Raw genomic sequence first — 20,560 nt, 5'->3', positions numbered from 1 at the left:
AAAGGCCTACTCTAGTCCAAACAGCAGTTTTCTGTGTGTTAAGAACCTGCAGAAATATAGATTTCAGAGTTCCCCCTCTAATCCATTCCAGTATGAAACTGCCCTCCCATTTTCTTCAGAAGAATCTTCTTCAGATGCTAAACCTCAACATGAAGAATCTGGGTACAGAAATTTCCTCACATGGATTCAGTGGAAATCAAACGGTTGGTCACAGTCACTGGAACAATCACTCTTACTCTTGTAGGCCAATGCTTGGCTAAGAGGCAAGTTAACTACCTAAAGCTGGATTTGAACATCCTAGCTATTCTCCATCTGGTATCCCAGGCATTTTATGCAATATTAAAAGTTGGTTCTTTTAAAGGTAAAGAAAGAACAAGTTAAATGTTAGAAGTGTCATATGAATGGAGTTTCTTAAAAAAAACAAACAAACAAAAAAGAAAACAGAGCCTATAGGGAATTCTCAACAGAATCAAATGACAGAATGACTAAGAGTCCTTTAGAGACCACTCTGGTCTCACTTACCAGAAAACAAATTCAGACAGCAGAGATCTCATTTCTGTGTAACTGAACTTGCCTTCACCCTGCCTAAAGCTGGGTTCACAGCCTTGGGTTCAGCTGGCCCTTGATACTCAAGAATGAGTGCAGCTTCCTGCTACTCTGGGCTTTCTTTGCTTCGAACGTCAGTATGGGGGGAACATTTCATAAACGCAAAGCCAGGCCAGCAATTAAGCTGGTTGTGACTCAGTGCCACCAGGCTATGATTCTGATTTAGCCAAAACAGGAGAATGATGGTTGGTTCTTGCCTACAAAGTTCAACGTTTAAATACAATGAAATCTAAAAGTGGTAAAGCAAAGTCCCCATGTTTGACCCATCTCTCCTCTAGAATAAAGTAATAAAGAGAAGTCACCTACCCTCAACTTCCTCTGCAGAGGGGTCTGGTCAGACTCCCCAATACTGTGGCCCACTGAGTGAAGCTGGCCCTGTCTTCCCCTTTTCCATTCCAGGCCAGACGCACAAAGGAACTCAATGATACTATTCCAAAGAGGAATTACCTCACAAAAGATATTGCTGCTTTATGTGGCTCTGTGCCAAGTTTTATCCTGGTGGTCCCCTGGTGGTTGCAAGTCTGGCTGCATTATGAGATTTCTCCTCAAAAGAGGATACAGTTAGTTACTTGATGTTTGCAAGGACCCAAACCTATGAAACCTCAACTATGATTGGTCTCATTAAAAGGAGCCATGCGCCTGAGCTAACAATCAATTTAACAGGTTTCCCATTTCTCAATGGGACCTGCTCACCCTTTAGGGGTGGAACTATCGGCAAGAAACAAGGATAGGAGGCAGCAAGCAGGAATCCCCTCTGCAGTAAAGCAGCTCACCACATGTGGTATGCAGCAGCGCTGGCCTCAGCTCACCTAGCAGTGCAGCAGGAAGAGGCCGCAAGCACAGTGTGATTAGGGAAAGGCTGGAAAAACCAAATAGTTGAAAAAGGACATTAAAAACTGGGCTGAAACAGCAAGGTGAAGAAACGGGACTGAAATCTAAGCCACTCCTAGTAAAATGCCCCTCACTATTTCCAGCAGCCCTACTCTCCAGAGAACTTGCAGGAGAACAAATGTCAGATCCTCCTTCCTCTACTTCCCCTGAATCCTCAAGTCCTCGGAGTTGCTGCTTCTTGGCTCAACCAAAGCCACACCTGTGGGAGACCCACAAGGACTAGAACAAAGCAGAACAGCTCTGATGTCTGTTCACATTTGGCAAAGATCACAGGGGCCTCTGGGTGGGTTTGGTGCTTTCTGATCAACTCTTACTCCGGATGGAGGCATCAAGCTTATCTCTTGGACCAGTTATATAGCTGAAATTAAGGTCAATACATGTAACATAATATTGGAAGGGAAAAGGGAGAAGGCCACCCATAGAAGGTAATTTTTTGACAAATGCTGAAAATATAGAGAACAGCCATTTCCATTTGCCAAAAAATCTCCCATTTTCTAGGTATCCCAACCAGTTTTGGATATGCAATAAACAGAGGAACAATGACACAAACACCTCCAGAATGTTGAACGCTAGTCCCATTGTGTGTTCTGTGAGATCCTGGGCCACGTGCAGACGGTGTAAGCGCAGGGTGTTGCTACCAAAATGGAATAGCCACTTTGGAAAACTCCACATTACACCCATAGCCACCTTCAAGATGCTATTAGGTAACCAGACCTAAAGTTCTGCAAAAATTGTTTATTTTTGGTTTGGGGAGTAGCTCATATGAAAACTTAAAGTAACATGAGGCCTGTTGAAATTCCACCTGCAGGTTGCCTAAAGGGCACGCTGCAGCACGTACAAGCCAAGTTACAAAGCATATGAGGGGCTGGTATGTGCTACAGTCAGATATCCTAAGGAGCAAACTCAGACAGGATGAAGACATTTCCCCACCCCAGATCCTAATGCACAATAACCCTGGGGAACTGGGAGAAAGGGAAGGGCTAGAACCCTGAAACCTTGCAAGCAGGACTAGCTCAAAGAGGAAGAGGATTTGGCTCTAAATGGAAAACAGAAGGGAGAAGGCTGGCAAAGAGCTCGTAGCTTGGGCAGCTCTGGCACAGTGAGAAAACCCTGTTAACACAAAGCGAGGAAACTACATACACACAGCCACACACAGAAGGAAGCAGGGCTTTACCTCCAAGCAAGAGAGTTCTTTGAAGTGAAGGCAAACAAAGTCAGCAAAGCAAAGGCCAAGGATCCCCCTTTCCAACTGTAACAGACTTTCAAGCTGAATTCTAATCAGAAATCATTCTGTTCTGGTCATCAGTGTGACCAGATGGGAACTACAATTCAAGTACCAGAAAATGGGGTCTCATTTTGAGAGCGAGATATCACCTCATTATGTCAGACCTCAGCAGAACTGGAAAAAATATCATGTGACACTACAATGGGCTTATGGAAATGAGGCTGCATTCCCCAGATGGCCCTCCATGGAGAAGTCTGTGCCATTCCTTAATATGGTGACAGTCAGTCTGAAAGGCCACTTCTTTGATGCACCATAAAGAGCGAGAGCATGAGACAAGCTAGTTTAGCACCATTTATTAAGTGATCTCAGCTGTTGTTGTAGCTGCTGTATATCAGCCTGTTCTTAAAACATAAAATGCTCTTCCAATTCCTCTTGTCCAGGACAGAAGGATCTTCCAGGTAGCACGCCAACAGAACAAGAGACTCCGATGATGCCAGCTTCAATGATGGTGCCATCCAGAGAGGGAGAGGGTCATGGCACATTCAACCGCGGCTTCCAGAGGTTTTGAAAAAGGAGCCTTTGGGGGCCCAGCCTGCCTGGCATTCTAGTGGAAGTGCAAAAGGTGGGCACATTGGGAGAGGAAAGAGAGGGAGACGCGAGGGAAAGTAGCATCTGGGACTCAAGGAGGGTTTCTGGTCCCTGTGGCTGTAGGGCTGGAGTGCTAGGCAGATCTCTTGATAAAGCAGCGAGCAGCAGACTAAGGCAAAAAGCCCACAGGCTCTCCTAGACTCTGTAAGAACTTGTTCACATTTTCTACAAAAGTCAGGAAGAATTGCCTCAGGGTATTAGAGAGGGAGAACAGTGGAGGGGAGAGTTGAAAAATACCTCTTTCCCTTTCCTATCCAGGTAAAAGCTTGCTTTTGTGGGGATTGGGGAAGTGGTGGGGGGCATTTGGGAACCTTGACCATAAGAGTCCTAGAAAAAGTAGGTGTAGACCTTTCCAACCTGGACCATGACTGGCTGGAGGGCAGAAACTATTCTCTTCCAGAATGAAGAATGGGGGAAATCTGCCTAGAGAAAAACAATGCTAACTCAGGAGTGCTAAGGCAAGCAACCGGGGCCATGGCTGGCTAGTAACTGTTGGTGTTTACGGAGAAGTCACAGCCAGCTATGTGATTGCGGACCAATGCTTGTGGCAGTGTTCCCAGTAAAAAACTGGCACTTGGCTAGTTTAAGCCAATTCCACCCACAACGTTATCTGTAAATGCATGGGAAAAAGATTCCCAAATAGTTTGCCTGCTGAACACCATCGCTGGGCTCGTTACTGGTCTTTAATAAGAATAACATGATGATGATATTATTACTAATGATGACGATGACAGCAATAATAATACTTGGCCCTGCAATAGCATTCTCCACCTGAGGACGTTCAATTACAAAGATTAAATCAGCCTCACAACAACCCTGTTAGATAAAGTATTATTATCCTCCATTTTACAGATGGGGAGACTGAAACAGAGTGGCAGAGACTTGCCAAAGGCACATATTGATACTGGAGTCAAAGGAGAGAGTTAAACCTCAAAGTCCTGACTCCTAGTTGGCTAGCTCTCCCTCTAGTTTTGAGAAAACCTGACAGCCACTCCCCACAACTTCTTCAAAATAACCTGAATTTACTTATGACTTTGGTCACTGAAGGAGCAACCCTAACCTATGATTCCAATTTGTGGACATCCAATTCTAGGTACCCCGAGTTCTAGGTAGATCGCAAAGCTTACTTCCCCCTTAGATTCTACTCTCACAAACGCACTATTCTGCCTCCTCTACAATTTCAGTTCTACACACAAGGAAGTAGAGTCATCATTTCCGATAAGAAGTCGATTTCCCAGGACAAAGAAAGCAGACTGACACTAACAAGTTAAAAAGACATGCAAAAGTGGGGTGAGGGGCAGACAGGGAGGAGGACTGGACTATTCAGTGAAATTATCCTTAAAAACAGCAAGAAAAAGAAGAGCGCTTTGTCTTTCATTTTAAGATAGTGGTTAGTGAATGAAAGACAAGACAGCCTGTGTAAATGAAGCAAGCCCAGGCAGTACAACTGGGATTCTGCAGAATTCTGCAGAAGGGCTCTCTCTGATACAAAGTGCCCCAAGTGTAGGTGGGCAGGGAGCCTCACCAGCAAACAACTGCTACAAGTGGCCAGAAGCACTAGAGGGGAAGATTGGTCTGTCCCTTCTCTGTAAGTCAGGCTCCTGTACAACCACATATCCCTCTGGGCCCAACTAAGGACCTATTTCGGCTAAGCTTAGGGACATGCCCCCCGAGCACCCCCAACACATACTTGATGCTGTCGGTGTGGGTTTTGTACTCCATAATGGTGTTGGGAGGTAGGTTAAGCACTCGCCGAAGGGTATCCCGGATGCGGGCTGTGGTTGCTTGGTCACTGGCAGTCTTATTCCATATTGAAATAATGTCCTCCTATAGGAGGAACAGAAGGAATCGTCAAAGCAAACCAGAGGAAGTGAGGAGAGCAAAGGCAATACAGGAAACCAGACCTGCCCATGGAGTGGCTTACCTGAAACCGGACAGAGACCACAGCCCCACAGATCTCCTCCCCAACCATGAACTGTTCCCCCAACATGGCCAGGATGAGATTCTCCCAGCAACGGGATGCCAAGCCCTTCCGCAGTCGAATAATCCACTTGCCACCATTTTTATTTGCATCATCCTGTACAAGAAAGAAACCATTAAAGTTAAAATGTGCTTTCACAGGTCTTTTACTTTTACATGATAAAAGCCGGCAGGATCAAAGCCCATGTATCCCTTGAACACTAAAGTCTTGTCACCTTCCAGTTATTCAACTTTATAGGAAAAATGATGGTAGGACAAGGGAGACAAGAAATGGGAAAAAAAGAAAAACAAGGTGGGAATCCTTGGTACAAGCCATTACAACGAATGGCTAAACTGACCCTTTAAAAACAATTCTCTCTCTTTGGAACTATTTCAGGAATCAAAATGAAGCGATGTCAGATTTCAAACACAGATTATTCCTCGCTTCATTCACTAAAAGTTTCCCAAGTGTCACGATATCTCAAGTACACGGACATAAAGCCACAGTCTCTACCAGACCCAATCTAGTGGATAAATCAGAGCAGTACAGTTGGAGAAGTGTTGCTGTACCAGAGATACACTACGTTAAAGAAAAACAAGATAGAAACACTCAGGAGGAAACATTTTAAGCTGGGTCTTGAGGGATGCCCAGTTAGGCAAGTAAAGCAGGTGAAGGGCTCTGCAGGCATCAAAAAAATCATGTCTGTGTACAAAGTGGTTCGTGTGTCAGGGAGACAGGCAAAGAAGAAGACTAGCACACTGAAGGGAAGGCTGAGGCATGCTGGGAGATGAGGCCTGGAGGGCAAGTGAGTGCAAGAGCACGTGAGCAATGCAGAGCTGCAAAGGGCCTGTAGTTAGGTGTGCACGTGTGTTCACATTTGTCTTCTAAAAAAAAAAAAAATGCTGGGATCCCTGGGTGCTCAGCGATTTGGTGCCTGCCTTCGGCTCAGGGCGTGATCCTGGAGTCCCGGGATCAAGTCCCGCATTGGGCTTCCTGCATGGAGCCTGCTTCTCCTCTGTCTGTGTCTCTGACTCACTCTCTTTATCTGTGTCTCTCATGAATAAATAAATAAAATCTTTAAAAATAAAAAAAAATAAAAAAATAAAATAAAATAAAAAAGGCTGGCATCAGAATAGAAGATGGATTACAGCAAAGAGATCTCAGAGCTCAGCTCTGGGTCTTTAACTACTGCCTATAAGCAAGCTTACTTTTTACCAGCTTCTATCACATGTACACTACAGTACTATATCACATACATGTACAACCAGTTTGATGGGAATGGGGTAATTAAAAAAAAAAAAGTCCTTTAATGTTGTTATAATACCATTTTAGTGATATAAACAATTTCTGTAAACCACCGACACAGACATGCAATGACATCAGTACCTTCTCCAAGGCCCTGGCTCTAAGGATATACCAAATAGTGATGTAGCTTTGAGGCAAGATTTCAAATACTTTTACTCTTATTAGGGAGAAAAAACCCCAAACAATCAGAAAAGTGATCTGAGATCCTCCATGCTTACCTCCCACATGGGCTTAATTCCTTCTTTGAAGAGATGGAAGTCACTGTGGCCTGTCAGGTCCCCAGGACGTACCATGTGGCTATAAAACCTCCAGAACTGCTCCACCTGTAGAGAGAAGACCCCAGAGTACAAAAGATGTGTCTTTTCTTTTTCTTTGAATATGACATTTAAGAGAAGACAAACATGGAAGACACTCTGCTACAGACTCTATTTTTTTGAAGATAAATTTTCATTTGGGGAAGTATGTGGGAAGGCAGGCACGTTGTTTGTTGATACAAGAATGAGGATTGTTTATTTTTTTATTTTTAAAAGATTTTATTTATTTATTCATGAGAGACACACACAGAGAGAGAGAGAGAGAGAGGCAGAGACACAGGCAGAGGGAGAAACAGGCTCCATGCAAGGAGCCTGATGTGGGACTCGATCCTGGGTCTCCAGGATCACACCCTGAGCTGCAGGCAGCACTAAACCACTGTACCACCCGGGCTGCCCTGTTTTTTTTATTTTAAGATTTATTTATTTAATCATGAGATACACAGAGAGAGAGAGGCAGAGCATAGGCAGAGGGTGAAGCAGACTCTTCACAGAAGCCGGATGCGGGCTTTGATCCCAGATCCTGGAATCACGACCTGAGCCGAAGGCAGCCGCCCAACTGCTAAGCCACCCAGGCACCCCAAGAATGAACTCTTTAGGTGAAAAATGACAGCCTCAGCCTGGAGTCCTAGTTATAGAAGCTCCAGGATAATCACTGCATGCTAAGAGGACCTTGTTTTACACAGTGGAATCCTTTTATTTTATGTTATGTTATTTTATTTTAGTAGGCTCTATGCCCAATGTGGGGCTTGAACTCATGACCGTGAGATTAAGAGTTTCCCACTCTAGGGACGCCTGGGTGGCTCAAGGGTTTAGCGCCTGCCCCTGGCTGAGGGCGTGAGCCTGGAGTCCCAGAATCGAGTCCCACATTGGGTTCCCTACATGAAGCCTGCTTCTCCCTCTGCCTATGTCTCTGTCTCTGTGTGGCTCTCATGAATAAAAAAAAAAAAAAAAAATCCTTAAAAAAGGAAAGAAAAAAAAGAATTTCACACTCTACCAACAGCCAGCCAAGTGTCACAACACAGTGGAATCCTTTTATTTTTGAGGTATATTAAAGTGCCACATAACCTTAGTCTGAATGTATCTTCTGAGAACCAAATCACTTTTTAAAAAATACAATATGGTAAAACAAAAAACAAAAAACAGTATGATTAACTATAGTCATTATGCTGTACATCACATCCCCATGAAGTCTGATCACTTCTCAATCAAACACTGTTACTGGCAGATACAGCGTTAACTACAATGCATATATTTTTGTTCTGTTTGGCTACTAAGCAGAAGCGATAGAACCAACCACATGCATTATTCTAAACATGGAGCCCTTTGCTAAGGCCAGAATAGTCAAAACCAAATGGAGCACAGCCTCTCATACTTAGGGTTTAAGTCCCTCTTCTTAGCTAGAAAATTTGTTTCTCCTTATCCCTCCTTCACAATCCTGTTAGAAAACTAGATAAGTTTCTCTATCAGATTCATGCTTATTCCTACTCATCAAGCTATTTCCGATTCACTCAGCAGTGCCATGATAAGGAGACCCTACTCCCTAGTCCTTTATAACTCAAAGGGGATACCCACAAAATACTGGCTAGTGAAGAGGCACACTTTAGGAAGAAAGGAAAAACATGGAATAGTGTGAAGACAGTGTTGGGATTTGCCAACACATCAATGAGGAGGCTCTAAAGAAACACCCAGAAAGACACAATAATGTGTAGTTAAAAATAGGTACTGAGTAGACAGAGATTCAGGTCATACTTCTAGATGTGGAGAGCAAGTAAGGAGAAAGAGATCTTACACTTTATGTAAGCGGCTGTTCCTACAGTTCCTCTAGAGAACAGGTACATGGGAACTGTCTCACATTACAAAGAAGTCAGGAACAAATGCCATCCATAGGAATTTGAAGCAGTGTCTCATCTCAATAATTGCTATGTTTAATTGTATACAGTGACTGGGGAAAGTAAGGGGCCATATGTATCCAATGAGCAATCATCTTTTCCATTCTGACACAGTGGGAAGAAACAAAATATACCCACTAAAGCCTGTGGCTCATTGTGAATTAGGAATTGGAGGCAGGGATGGTTAGGGAGAAAGTATACCAGCCAGCCACCCACAATTCCCTAAACAAGTACTGCTTTATTAACAATTTATTCTCTCCCGGGGATCCCTGTGGTGGCTCAGTGGTTTAGCGCCTGCCTTGGGCTCGGGGCGTGATCCTGGAGACCTGAGATCAAGTTCCGCATCGGGCTCCCTGCATGGAGCCTGCTTCTCCGTCTGCCTGTGTCTCTGCCTCTCTCTTTCTCTGTATTTCTCATAAATAAATAAATAAAATCCTTAAGAAAAAAAAGGAAGTTCTTTAAAAATAATAATAATAATTTAGTCTCTCCCAATTTTATGGCCAGACTACAAATCTTACAGTTCCAATCTTATATCCTAAACACGAAGAGATGAGGTAAACAAATTGAGAAATACGATTAGGCTTTAAAAGATTTTTTCTTCTTTCTCTTTAGGCAATTTTGGTTTTTGAAACTCCTCACTGAAAGCAAAAAACAAATGTTCAGACTCAGAATGTGGAGCTGCACAAAATACTTCAGAAATAATCTTGGGAAGCCTGGGTAGCTCAGTTGGTTGAGTGTCTGACTCTTGGTTTTGGCTCAGGTCATGGTCTCGGGGTTGTGTGACGGAGCCCTACATTGGCTACTTGGGGCTCTGAGCTCAGCAGGGAGTCTACTTTCCCTCTCCCTGTCAGTTTGCCCCTCCCCCAGTCACAAATATACTCTCTCTAAAATACAATCTTTTTTAAAAAAAAGATTTTATTTATTTATTCATGAGAGAGACAGAGAGAGGCAGAGACATAGGCAGAGGGAGAGGCAGGCTCCCTGTGGGAAGCCTGATGCAGGGCTAGATCCCAGGACCCTGGAATTACGACCAGAGCCAAAGGCAGATGCTCATCCACTGAGTCATCCAGGAGTCCCTAAATTAAAATCTTTGGGGGAAAAAAAAAAGTCTCAACTAGGTTTCTCATTTTATAGTTGAGAAAATGGTTTCAGAACTCACCCTGCCCTGAGTCCAGAACCAGAGCAGATGAGCCATATGATCCCCAAGTCCACTGCTCTTTCCATTTCAAGACACTGCCTTCTCAGTCACCCTGACTTCAAGAACTTTGAAATATGGTCAAATATTAGAATTAAGGAGCACTGAAATATACTACTTTGGATTTGATAAAACGTTCTAAAATGTGATTATTTCTCTGTAAGGAACCTAACATTGTTAGGCATTTCCTAATGCCTTGAATTACATGACAGTCAACTATGAACATTGTGGTCACACACCCACTGAGTCTGGAAGAATGATACCCTAGATACTGCTGCTGATGCTGCTCTAGTTAACTGAACATTTATGCCAAAAGAGAGGCACCTGGGGGGGCTCAGTCAGTTAAGTGTCTGTCTTTGGCTCGGTTTGTGATCTGGGGTTGAGCCCCACTTATGGAGCTCCATGTCATATGGCTCCCTGCTCCCCATGTCATATGGTCTCCCTGCTCAGTGGGGAAATCTGCCTCTCCCTCTGCCCCCAACTCGTGTGTGCGCTCTCTCAAATAAGTAAAATCTTAAAAAAAAAGGTGGGGGGGGGGGGGGGGGAGGAAACCCTTTGTGCACAAGTTGGGTAAATTCATATATAACACTTTCTTAAAAGGAAAGAAAAATGTTAGAAATATTCACAAGTATCCCCCAAATAACTAAACAGAATCCTGAATAAAAACTACCCCCCACCCAAGTTCAGTCTTCTCTGGCCCTTCGAGCGCTCATCCAGTTGTTCATAACACAATGGGCTGCTACCTTCCCTGTAATGTCTAACATTCCCACATGGCAGGTCAACAACATTTCTGTGATAGATTCAGGAATGTTAGAAATGCTCTGATATTTTTAAAAGCTTATTTCTATTGTTTCCTTTACCAAGAATTCCTTTCTTTCATGTCTCCTGTTCAAAATTTAAAGTTCAAGGTTATTTTATTCATATATATATTTAAATTTATTTATTTTTACTTTAGTAATCTGTATATCCAACATGGGGCTTGAACTCTCACAACCAGGAGATTAAGAGTTGCATATTCTTCTGACTGAGCCAGCCAGGTGTTCCTTAAGTTTAATTTTAAGCCCATCTACTCCAAAGAGGCTTTCCCCAAGTTGGAATTAATTCCTTCTTTCCTTTGAATTTCAAGAGCACTTTAGCCATGCCTTCCTTTTTAAAAATTTTTCCAAAGATTTTATTTATTTATTCATAAGAGACACAAAGAGAGAGGCAGAGACATAGGCAGAGGGAGAAGCAGAGAGAGGCAGAGACACAGGCAGAAGGAGAGGCAAGTTCCCTATAGGGAGCCTGATGCAGGACTCCATCCCAGGACTCTGGGATCACAACCTGAGCCAAAGGCAGAAGCTCAACCACTGAGCCACCCAGGTGCCCCTAGCCATGGGCTTGATCCTGGATCTGGGGATCACGCCCTGAGCCAAAGGCAGACACCCAACCAGTGAGCCACCTAGGCGTCCCGTGTCTGCACTTTAAATAGGAAAAAAACCGGGGATACCCGGGTGGCTCAGTGGTTCAGCGCCTGCCTTCGGCCCAGGGCCTGATCCTGGAGACCCGGGATCGAGTCCCACGTCGGGCTCCCTGCATGGAGCCTGCTTCTCCCTCTGCCTGTGTCTCTGCCTCTCTCTATGTCTATCATAAATAAATAAAATCTTTAAAAATAATAATAATAAATAAATAAATAGGAAAAACCTCCACAAATTTCAAGAAAATAACAAATCCATTTGATTCTGCCCAGAGATCAAATGTATATAGCACATAGGAAGTGCATAAAAATTTTTGTTGAACAAGGTTGGTTTTAGCTGCAAACAGGTTTCAGGGTACACAAACCTAGAAACCTAGACAACTGTGAGGGAGAGAAACAGAGGTTGGGTTCTGACAGGATCTATGAAAACAATTCTTAGGATTTAATTTTCTTTTTGAACACAGAGAAAGATGCTACTTCATGCATAATTACTAACAGGTTCAAAACCCTAACGAGAGGGTTTTGTTTTGTTTTGTTTTGTTTTTTTAAAGTAACCTCTATGCCCCCATGTTTAAGAGTCCCATGCTCTGGGGACTGAGTCCTGCATCGGGCTCCCTGCAAGGAGCCTGCTTCTCCCTCTGCCTATGTCTGCCTCTCTCTCTCTGTATCTCTCACGAATAAATAAAAATCTTAAAAAAATAAATATAATGTATTATAAAATTTTTCATCCTCCATGACACTTTGCACTATACAATAGGACTCAATACGTATTGATTTAAACAAACCTATATTTTTGTATTGTCCCCTTATGGTCAATTTGACAATTCATATACTTCTTGATACCTCTGTATGTTACCTATGGACATCTAATGAAAAATCTAAAAATGAGCAAACCTCACCTTAGAGACTCAGGTCAGTCAAATAAGGAAACCAGAATACTAAGCAGGTTACCAGGAAGGTAAATAAACACAGTGGTGTAAGTATAGGCATGAATGCTACTACCAAGGCTTACTACATTAAACCAGTAAGTACTCACAGAGGCAAAGGTGCCGATCTGTTTGATATTCTGTTCATAGCTCTGTGAGCTGGTGGGACGGCCAGGGGTTCTTCTGGAGTACCAGAAAGTATAGTTGTACTGCAGGGGATGCTCTGCTGGCCCAGGGACAACAGCCTGTGGATTAAAGAAGCTGTGTTAATCTAGGGCATTTTTCACATGATCAGAGACTGAGAAAACATTTTACAGTGTCACCCCTTAACCACCTCCACAAAAAGGATACACTGCACCACCTGCAACATGCCCAAGATTCCACTTACACAGTAAATTTCTTTTCTTTTCTTTTCTTTTTTTTTCTTTCTTTTTTTTTTTTTTTTTTTTTTTTATGATTTTACTTACTTAGAGAGATGGAGCAGAGTGAGAGGGAGAAGCAGACTCCCTGCTGAGGGACCTTGAGATCACAACCTGAACCAAAGGCAGACATTCAACTGACTGAACCACCCAGGTGCCGCTACACAAAAAAATTTCTTTAGCGTTTAACTGACTCTAAGTTCCTGTAACATTTTATCTGTATTCTTATGGCATTTGTAACTTTCTGTTTTCTATCTTAGGTATTTACATTTATATCTTATCCCAGCCAAGTAATCCCAGGCCAAGTACTGCCTCCTCTATGATACTTTATCACTCACTGACTAGTAACCTTGACAAGCTATGTAACCTGTTTGTGCCTCTGCTGCTTACTTGCAAAATGAAGAAAATAATAACAACCATATCGTAGAGCTGCGGAGAGGATCAAATAAATTAATAGAGGGGGATCCCTGGGTGGCTCAGCGTTTTGGCGCCTGCCTTTGGCCCAGGGCGCGATCCTGGAGTCCCGGGATCGAGTCCCGCGTCGGGCTCCTGGCATGGAGCCTGCTTCTCCCTCCTCCTGTGTCTCTGCCTCTCTCTCTCTCTCTCTCTCTCTCTCATAAATAAATAAATAAATCTTAAAAAAAATAAAAAATAAATTAATAGATGTAAAGTGCTTAGCATAGTGCCTGACATATAGTTAAGTGCTCAGTGTCAGCTACCATTATTACTGCTACTATTAAATATAAATCCCTTGATCCATAGTCTCATTCACCTTTCTCTTTGCACCTATAGTGTTTGTATCTGGATAGTACTTGACCTCATGAGATAAACAATTGTTTTGATATTCCAAAAAAAAAGAAATTGATCCATCTATCTCTCATTCTCTAAATTTTCTCCTTTCCAAGTCACTTTCAGCTTAGACTATTATTAACTAAAGAGTCTAAAATTTGAAGGGATGTGTAGGACTTGAAATACTCAGCAGCAGCTTATGAAGCAACAAATAGCCCTGTTAAACTCCAGGGTTAATCTCTCATGCTGGGAGAATGCTGTAAAGCAAGGCAACATCTCAAGATCTGTGGCAAGGGAAAAGTTCTAACTTCCAATATGAATGTCAGTGATTCAACAATCTTTTTTTTTTTAGAGCAAAAGCAGATATTCCAGGGGGACCTGGGTGCCTGACTCTTGATTACAGCTCAGGTCATGATCTCAGGGTCATGAGATAGAGCCCCAATTCGGACTCCACACTCAGCTCAGAGTCTGTTTGTCCCTCTCCCTCTGCTCCTCCCCCTGCTCACACATCTGCACATGCACATTCTCTCTCAAATAAATAAACTCTTAAAAAAAAAAAAAAAAAGCATATATCCCTAAATAGGGTGCCATCAAGTTAATCCGGTGTCTTTCACATAACAGATTCCACAAGATAACCAAATCTCAAGTCCAAGGGCAACTCTATCTATATAGCACAAAACTCACCTTCCTCTTACTGCTGCCCTGACTTTTGTCTCGTTCCGTTTTTTCCTTCTCACCATCTTTCTGTGTGCTGTTTTCTTCATTCTGATCATGGTCCCCACTGTCATCATCTTTCAATCTGAATGGGAAGGCAAAACAATGTTAGCCCATGACTGAGCTGATATTTGCTTACCTAACAGAACCACCAGGTCAATGGAACTACATTATAATCAACCCCAAGTCACTCAAAATACAGGCAATGAGATGTACCTGAGATGAGGAAAGGGCAAGGAATGCAGAAAGGCAGTTAGGAGGAATTCCAAAAAAACCCCCAGTCTTCCAGTTTTCTAACAGGTAAAGAAGCAAAAGGCAAACAGTTTATTTTATTTTATTTTTTTTTAAGATTTTATTTATTTATTCATGAGAGAGAGGCAGAGACACAGGCAGAGGGAGAAGCAGGCTCCACGCAGGGAGCCCGATGTGGGACTTGATCCTGGGCCTCCAGGACCACGCCCTGGGCCAAAGGCAGGCACCAAACCTCTGAGCCACCCAGGGATCCCCAGCAAACAGTTTAAGGGACGGTTTTCTTTGCCAAAAATAACGAGTCAATAATGAGAAGAGTTTCTGGATTGTATAACTGCTCTGGCATTTCAAATGAAGTTTAAAAATTTACCTATCTCTCTCAACTCTTCTAACCATCTCTCCTATCCTTCCCCATTGCCACTGCTTTAGCTCAGGCCCTCTTCTTTGTCCTCTGTTATTGCAATAAATTCCTAAATGGTCTCCCTGACACAAATCCTCTCCACCCTCTATCCATCCTCCACATAGCCACGAGCATCTTTCTAAATGTAAATATGAGGGCACCTGGGTGGTGCAGTAGGTTAAGTATCTGACTCTTGGTTTCAGCTCAAGTAGTTGATCTCAGGGTCCTGATTTTAAGGTTGTGAGGTCCAGCCCTGCATTGGACTCCATGCTCAGCAGAGTCTGCTTGAGATTCTCTCTTCCTCTTGCCCTCCCCACTGCCTCGCACACACTAAAATAAATTTGAAAAATCTTTAATTAATAAATTCAATCTAGTCATTTAACTTCCATGCCTAAAACCATTAACCGTCCCCTGTCTTTGGATGACCACCCTGCAGGATAAAATACAATGAAATTTAAGATCCTCTAGAATCTGACTCCTGCCTACTGAAATCTTCTTTCCCTCCCCATCTCCCAAAGCAACCTATAGTCCCACAGCTGTGCTATCTGCAAACACTACCTCTAAGCCCAAGGTGACATTCTTCCCATGTCTGTTTTTACTATTAAGTGGAGGGATCTCTTAGAACAGTCTAATATAAATCTTTGTGCCTTCAGCACCAAGGACAAGAAGATGCCGCCCTAACGTGTAGCACAAGATGTTGAATCAATGTTTAGTGAAAAGAAAAAGAAATGACTGAAAGAAGGAATGAATGTCTTTTCGCCTGGTAAGATTGGTCAAATGCACAGTAGGTGCTACCCTCCTAGAAGCAGTGAAAGTATCCTAAGGCTTTCAGGTAACATATAAAGCTCACTGGATTTAGACAGAAAGATAAGCAGGTGATGACTTCACAAATACATAAGAATGCCATTTAGTTTAGAGCTGGACCATTAGCTTATCATGGATCTTCTCCAAAATTACCTCTGGCCCTAAGGACTATCTAGTCAAACAGAATTAGGTAATTCTCAAGAAAGGTACTAGAAATACTCAAATGATAACATACACATTATCTTACATACCTACAGAAACACGTTGCAAAGCATTTTGCATTTCTTTTGTCCATAAATTTCCCATGCCACACACATAAAAAGCACTCAATAAATATTAGAATGCACAAACTAGCCATGTATTGAGGTACCTCCTCTGCCCATTTCACAGCTCTACCTGTAGGATACATTCAGGTGCATCATGCCCCAAGTGACCCTATCCCCTACCTTCCTGCTCACAACAGGACTATGAAGGGCACCTGAACTAAGGGCAGTCCATCCTGGCCAATAACTGGTGCCTTGTGGTCTTGCTCAAATTATGACTACATTTCTTCCTTGGCCTTTCATTCAGGAGATGAAAGATCAGAGATTCAAGAGCTGGGGCAATCATATGGGTCCCATATGAAAAAAGCCATAATGGAAAAAGTGAACAAGAGAAAAGAAAGCCAGGAGGGAGAAAGGGAATGGAGCAGAGAAAGCAGAGAGAAAAGGGGCTTTGTCTATGATGCTGCGACCTCACTGACTCGGTAAGACCTAGGAGACTTCTGGGAGAATGTTATCTGCATTTATGATACTCCTTTCCCCTTATTAAACTCAAGTTGGTTTGATGTACTTTCCTAAAGGAGCCTGTATAGCACCAAGTCCCATATTTACCAAGCCACTTACTGTATCAGATGCTACTGCCTGTCCCCAAGCACCTGACTGAGGAGATAAGGTATACATACTCAGGCCTCAGCTTGGTTACAAAGGTCCTGCTCTGTGTGTATGTGCCAGTATCACCTCCTGCTTGGTCCCAACAAACACCTCCACTCTCATGTTATCAACTTACTTGCAGCTTCTTGATCTCTCCTCCCTCTGTTATGCTCATCGTCTGGTCTCTCGTTGGAGAGCCTCTCTTCCCCTACTTAAATTGTCCTCTAGGACTCAGGATAAGGGCCACTTTCTCTTAGAAGCATTTCCTAATCTCTCCCTAGGCTGGATCAGGTTCCCCTCTTCTGAACCTCATCATATCAGTGTTTGTACTTGTCTCAGCTATAAGGTTATGCCTAATTTATCAGCTCCCAAACAAATGGTTTTTTATACTGAATAGGCCCAAGACAGCCCTCGTTCTCTTCTTTAGGGCATATCTCAGGACTCAAACCATTTCCCTCTCTTCTTACCTCCCAGCCTCCACGATAGTCTTCTGGGGTCCCTTCCCTTTACATCTTGAAGAAAGGCAGTCATCCCACATCTCTCATTTTACTAGCACTAAGAAAAGCACATGTTCCTTTCTTTGCTGCTATTCATGATTAGGAAACAGAAAAATAGCAAAAATAATTATATCTGAGAAGAGAGTGCTACTGTGGTTCCTGGACCACACTTCCTGACTCCCTTCAGAGATGATAAAAGGAAATTCTAATGTGTTATTTCTTGAGGGTGGAGCTAACCCTGCCCTCTAAGCCTATACTTAAAGCAAATCACTTGCATCCTGTCTTCCAGAGGCTACTCTTCCAGCTTGAAGCTGGATTTGAGCCAAGATACAATCAGGACTAAAAATCAGTGCTCCAGACTCAGGAGGGCAATTAGCATCTCTAAGGCTATCCAGACTGAGTGGCTCCAAGTCAACTCACCAAACCTCTGCCCAGGTTTATCCTCACACTGCTCTCTAAGTAGACCAATTCCTTGTGGATAGGAACTTAGATTAATTCATCTTTACATGCCCAGCATGAGACCGAGGCAGACAACAAACATGTTTAATGAATGCACTTCTAAAATCAAAGCAATACAAGGCAGAATAGGATGGGAGCCAACAGGTGGTTCGGCCAATATTGTAAGAAAGGGCCAAAAACTAGCAAAGAGAGAACAGTAACAAAATCAAGTATGGCATCTAGATCTGAAAACTAAGGTAATCACAGTCTGGGACTGCAGAATAGTGAAATCATCCTAAGGTTTCACACATCAACAGGGTCAATGACAGTGGTAGCTAACTGACTGGATAGATGTAGGGGGTGGGGTGCAATTATAATCCTAGATTACACTCTCAGAAATCGAGCCCATGCAGGAGGTTAGAGCTCTTCTTTAAACTGGGCTGATCAGATTAGACTACAGTACCCAGCTCTAGGCACTGGACTTTTAGGATACTGGCAAACTGGAACCAGTCCTTAGGAACCACGTGGTAAAGAGTACAGAAGCCAAACAACTAAAACGTCTAAAAACTGCAGACTTTTGGGGAACCTGGCTGGCTCAGTCAGAGGAACTCTTGTTCTCAGGGTTGTGGGTTCGAGTCCCATGCTGAGTGTAGAGATTATTTAAATAAACAAACTTAAAAAAAAAAACCCTACAAACTTGTTACATGAAAAATAAAAACTAGGGGCAGGAGTGTGGTCTCTAATTGCTAATTTCAAATAAATGAGAGCTTTGTTGTTGTTTTTTTAACTGCATACCTAGGAGATGTTAAAAAATTCTGGGTCATTATAAGGCATAGTTAATAATTATAACGAATTAAAAATGACCCAGGTTAATTTTTGTCAAGAGTTACTTGAACCAAGGTTAAACAAACCGGGGTTTGAATCCTGCTACGTGCACCTTCCTGTTTTCGTGTGCAAGTTACTTAACCTCAGAGGGCCTCATTTTCCTATCTATAAAAGGAGGTAACATGATCCCCTTAGCAGAATTGTTAGCAGTAGAAATAACATATGAAAAGTATCTACCAAGATTCCTATGAAACCTGTTACTATCATTCTTTTTTTTTTTTAATTTTTTATTTATTTATGATAGTCACACAGAGAGAAAGAGAGGCAGAGACACAGGCAGAGGGAGAAGCAGGCTCCATGCACCAGGAGCCCGACGTGGGATTCGATCCCGGGTCTCCAGGATCGCGCCCTGGGCCAAAGGCAGGCGCCAAACCGCTGCGCCACCCAGGGATCCCCTGTTACTATCATTCTTAAATTAGCTTACCGCAGATCCCCAAATGATATGGGCAAGACTCGGCTTAGCTGACCCATAAAGTGCCTTCCTAAGATGCAATGTTGATCTGTTCAATTCAGTGGAGGAAGAGGTATAGCATTTACAGAAAGCTCTACTGAGGGAGGACTTAGATCTGGAATTTGGTGTTGCAAAGATTTAAGATATAAGGGGTGCAAATGGCGGGGGGGGGGGTGGTGGGAAGTGTGGCTGTTCCTATTGAGATGGGCTCAGCTAAGCAGCAGGCTGGGGGAACGTTGAGCCAAAGACTTTTTCCAAGTCCCAGAGACTTCTCAGCAACCAGGAACACATTCCAGAGGAGCTGCCTAGAGCGCTGAAATCCAGGACTCCCGAAAGTGCAAACCAGCACTCATTGTACTGGGGGGCGGGGGGGGGGGGGGCACACAAAAAAACTCCAAAAAAAAAACAATTTCCCATCAGCAGCAGGTCACAACCTAAACAGTGATGCCACTTTACATTCCTCCCTATTAGCAATTTACAAAGTCCCTTTAAGCACTTGCTGAACGCGATTTGATCCTCACACACCAGGGCAGCAGCAGGGCCCCAACCGCTAACGTGCTTTACGTTAACAATGGGTGGGTGACTCTTCCACGGGCATAGAAGCGGTAAACTGGTGGGTCTGGACCTGGGAATCTAGGTCCCTAGAGATCAACTATGCTTACTAGAAGCACATAACCTGCCTCAAGACACAATCGCTAGAGGGAAACGTGCAAAGAAATAATTCTGCATTTCCTTTTTTTTTTTTTTTTTTTTTGCGCCCCCAAACGATGCTGCTGGAACTGGGGAGGTGGAAACGGGGGCAATGACAGGGGGGTGCTCGGGGGACCAGAACAGGGGCAGCTCCTGCGGAGCGTGCTGGAGCGGGGAGGGTGGGGGGGAAGGGGGAGGAGAAAGGAAGCAGGAAGGAGCCTCGCGAAGGCCGGGAGCATTCCGTAACTGAGCCGCCTGCAGGCGCCAACGGCCACATTACCTCACTGCATCCTCACCACTCTCCGGCCCGGGCTGTCACCGTCCCCACTCTGCAGAGGAGAACCCGGACTCAGAGGGGCGAGGCGAGCTGCCCGGGCGGGAGAGCGTGTGCGTGGAGCCCCCGCCGGGTCCGGAGGCAGGGCGGCCGGGCTGCGCCAACACCCCAAAACCGCCGCCGTCGCCGCCGTCCCCGCCCCTCCGCGCCGCCGGCAACCCGCACCCACCGGGGCGGGGCGTCCAAAAATCTCCTTCCGGGCGGCGCGGCCACCCCTCCCGGGACCCCGCGCGTCGCCCTGGGGCCGTACCCCGCTCCGCACCCCTGCATGACGCCTCCCCCCCCAGCCCCCCTTCTCCCCCGCCGGCCGCCCGGGCCGCGAAGGCCCGCAGCCCAAGCCCAGGCCGCAGGACGGCGCCGGGGAGTTTCGCCGCTGCCAGCCCCCGTGGAGGCGGGCGCGGGGGGAACGGCTGGGGGAAGGGGCCCCGCGGGGCGGCCACGCGCCACTCACGCGTCGAACTTGTTGTTCATCCTCTCACCGCCGCCGTCGCCACTGCCTCACGGAGTGACTTCCGCTCCGCCGGGTTTCCCCCCCCCCGCCCCCCAGTTTAGGGCCCGGCCACT

General features: G+C 44.4%; 1 protein-coding gene across 1 annotated transcript; it reads right to left on the bottom strand.

Annotated features, from left to right (window-relative positions):
• Positions 1-3,054: 3,054 nt before the first annotated feature.
• On the bottom strand, positions 3,055-20,500 carry EIF4E2 (eukaryotic translation initiation factor 4E family member 2). The gene is made up of 7 exons (NM_001251943.1): positions 20,448-20,500; positions 14,308-14,422; positions 12,526-12,660; positions 6,854-6,958; positions 5,295-5,447; positions 5,061-5,197; positions 3,055-3,326 (listed from the first exon to the last, which is right to left on the bottom strand). Exons 1-7 carry the CDS (start codon positions 20,465-20,467, stop codon positions 3,254-3,256), a joined length of 738 nt encoding a protein of 245 aa, NP_001238872.1. The 5' UTR covers positions 20,468-20,500; the 3' UTR covers positions 3,055-3,253.
• Between the last annotated feature and the right edge of the window lie 60 nt (positions 20,501-20,560).

The sequence above is a fragment of the Canis lupus genome, chromosome 25, assembly GCF_011100685.1.
Source record: "Canis lupus familiaris isolate Mischka breed German Shepherd chromosome 25, alternate assembly UU_Cfam_GSD_1.0, whole genome shotgun sequence".
Classification (NCBI taxonomy): domain Eukaryota; kingdom Metazoa; phylum Chordata; class Mammalia; order Carnivora; family Canidae; genus Canis; species Canis lupus.
This window is presented reverse-complemented; position numbering and strand designations above follow the sequence as displayed.

Excerpts from the sequence above, each read along its gene's own strand:
- EIF4E2 (NM_001251943.1), bottom strand. The coding sequence starts at position 20,467 with ATGAACAACAAGTTCGACGC. Across the intron at positions 6,959-12,525 it reads AGATCGGCACCTTTGCCTCT|GTGGAGCAGTTCTGGAGGTT; the intron begins GTGAGTACTTAC and ends TTCTCTCTACAG. Across the intron at positions 5,448-6,853 it reads GAATTAAGCCCATGTGGGAG|GATGATGCAAATAAAAATGG; the intron begins GTAAGCATGGAG and ends TTTCTTGTACAG.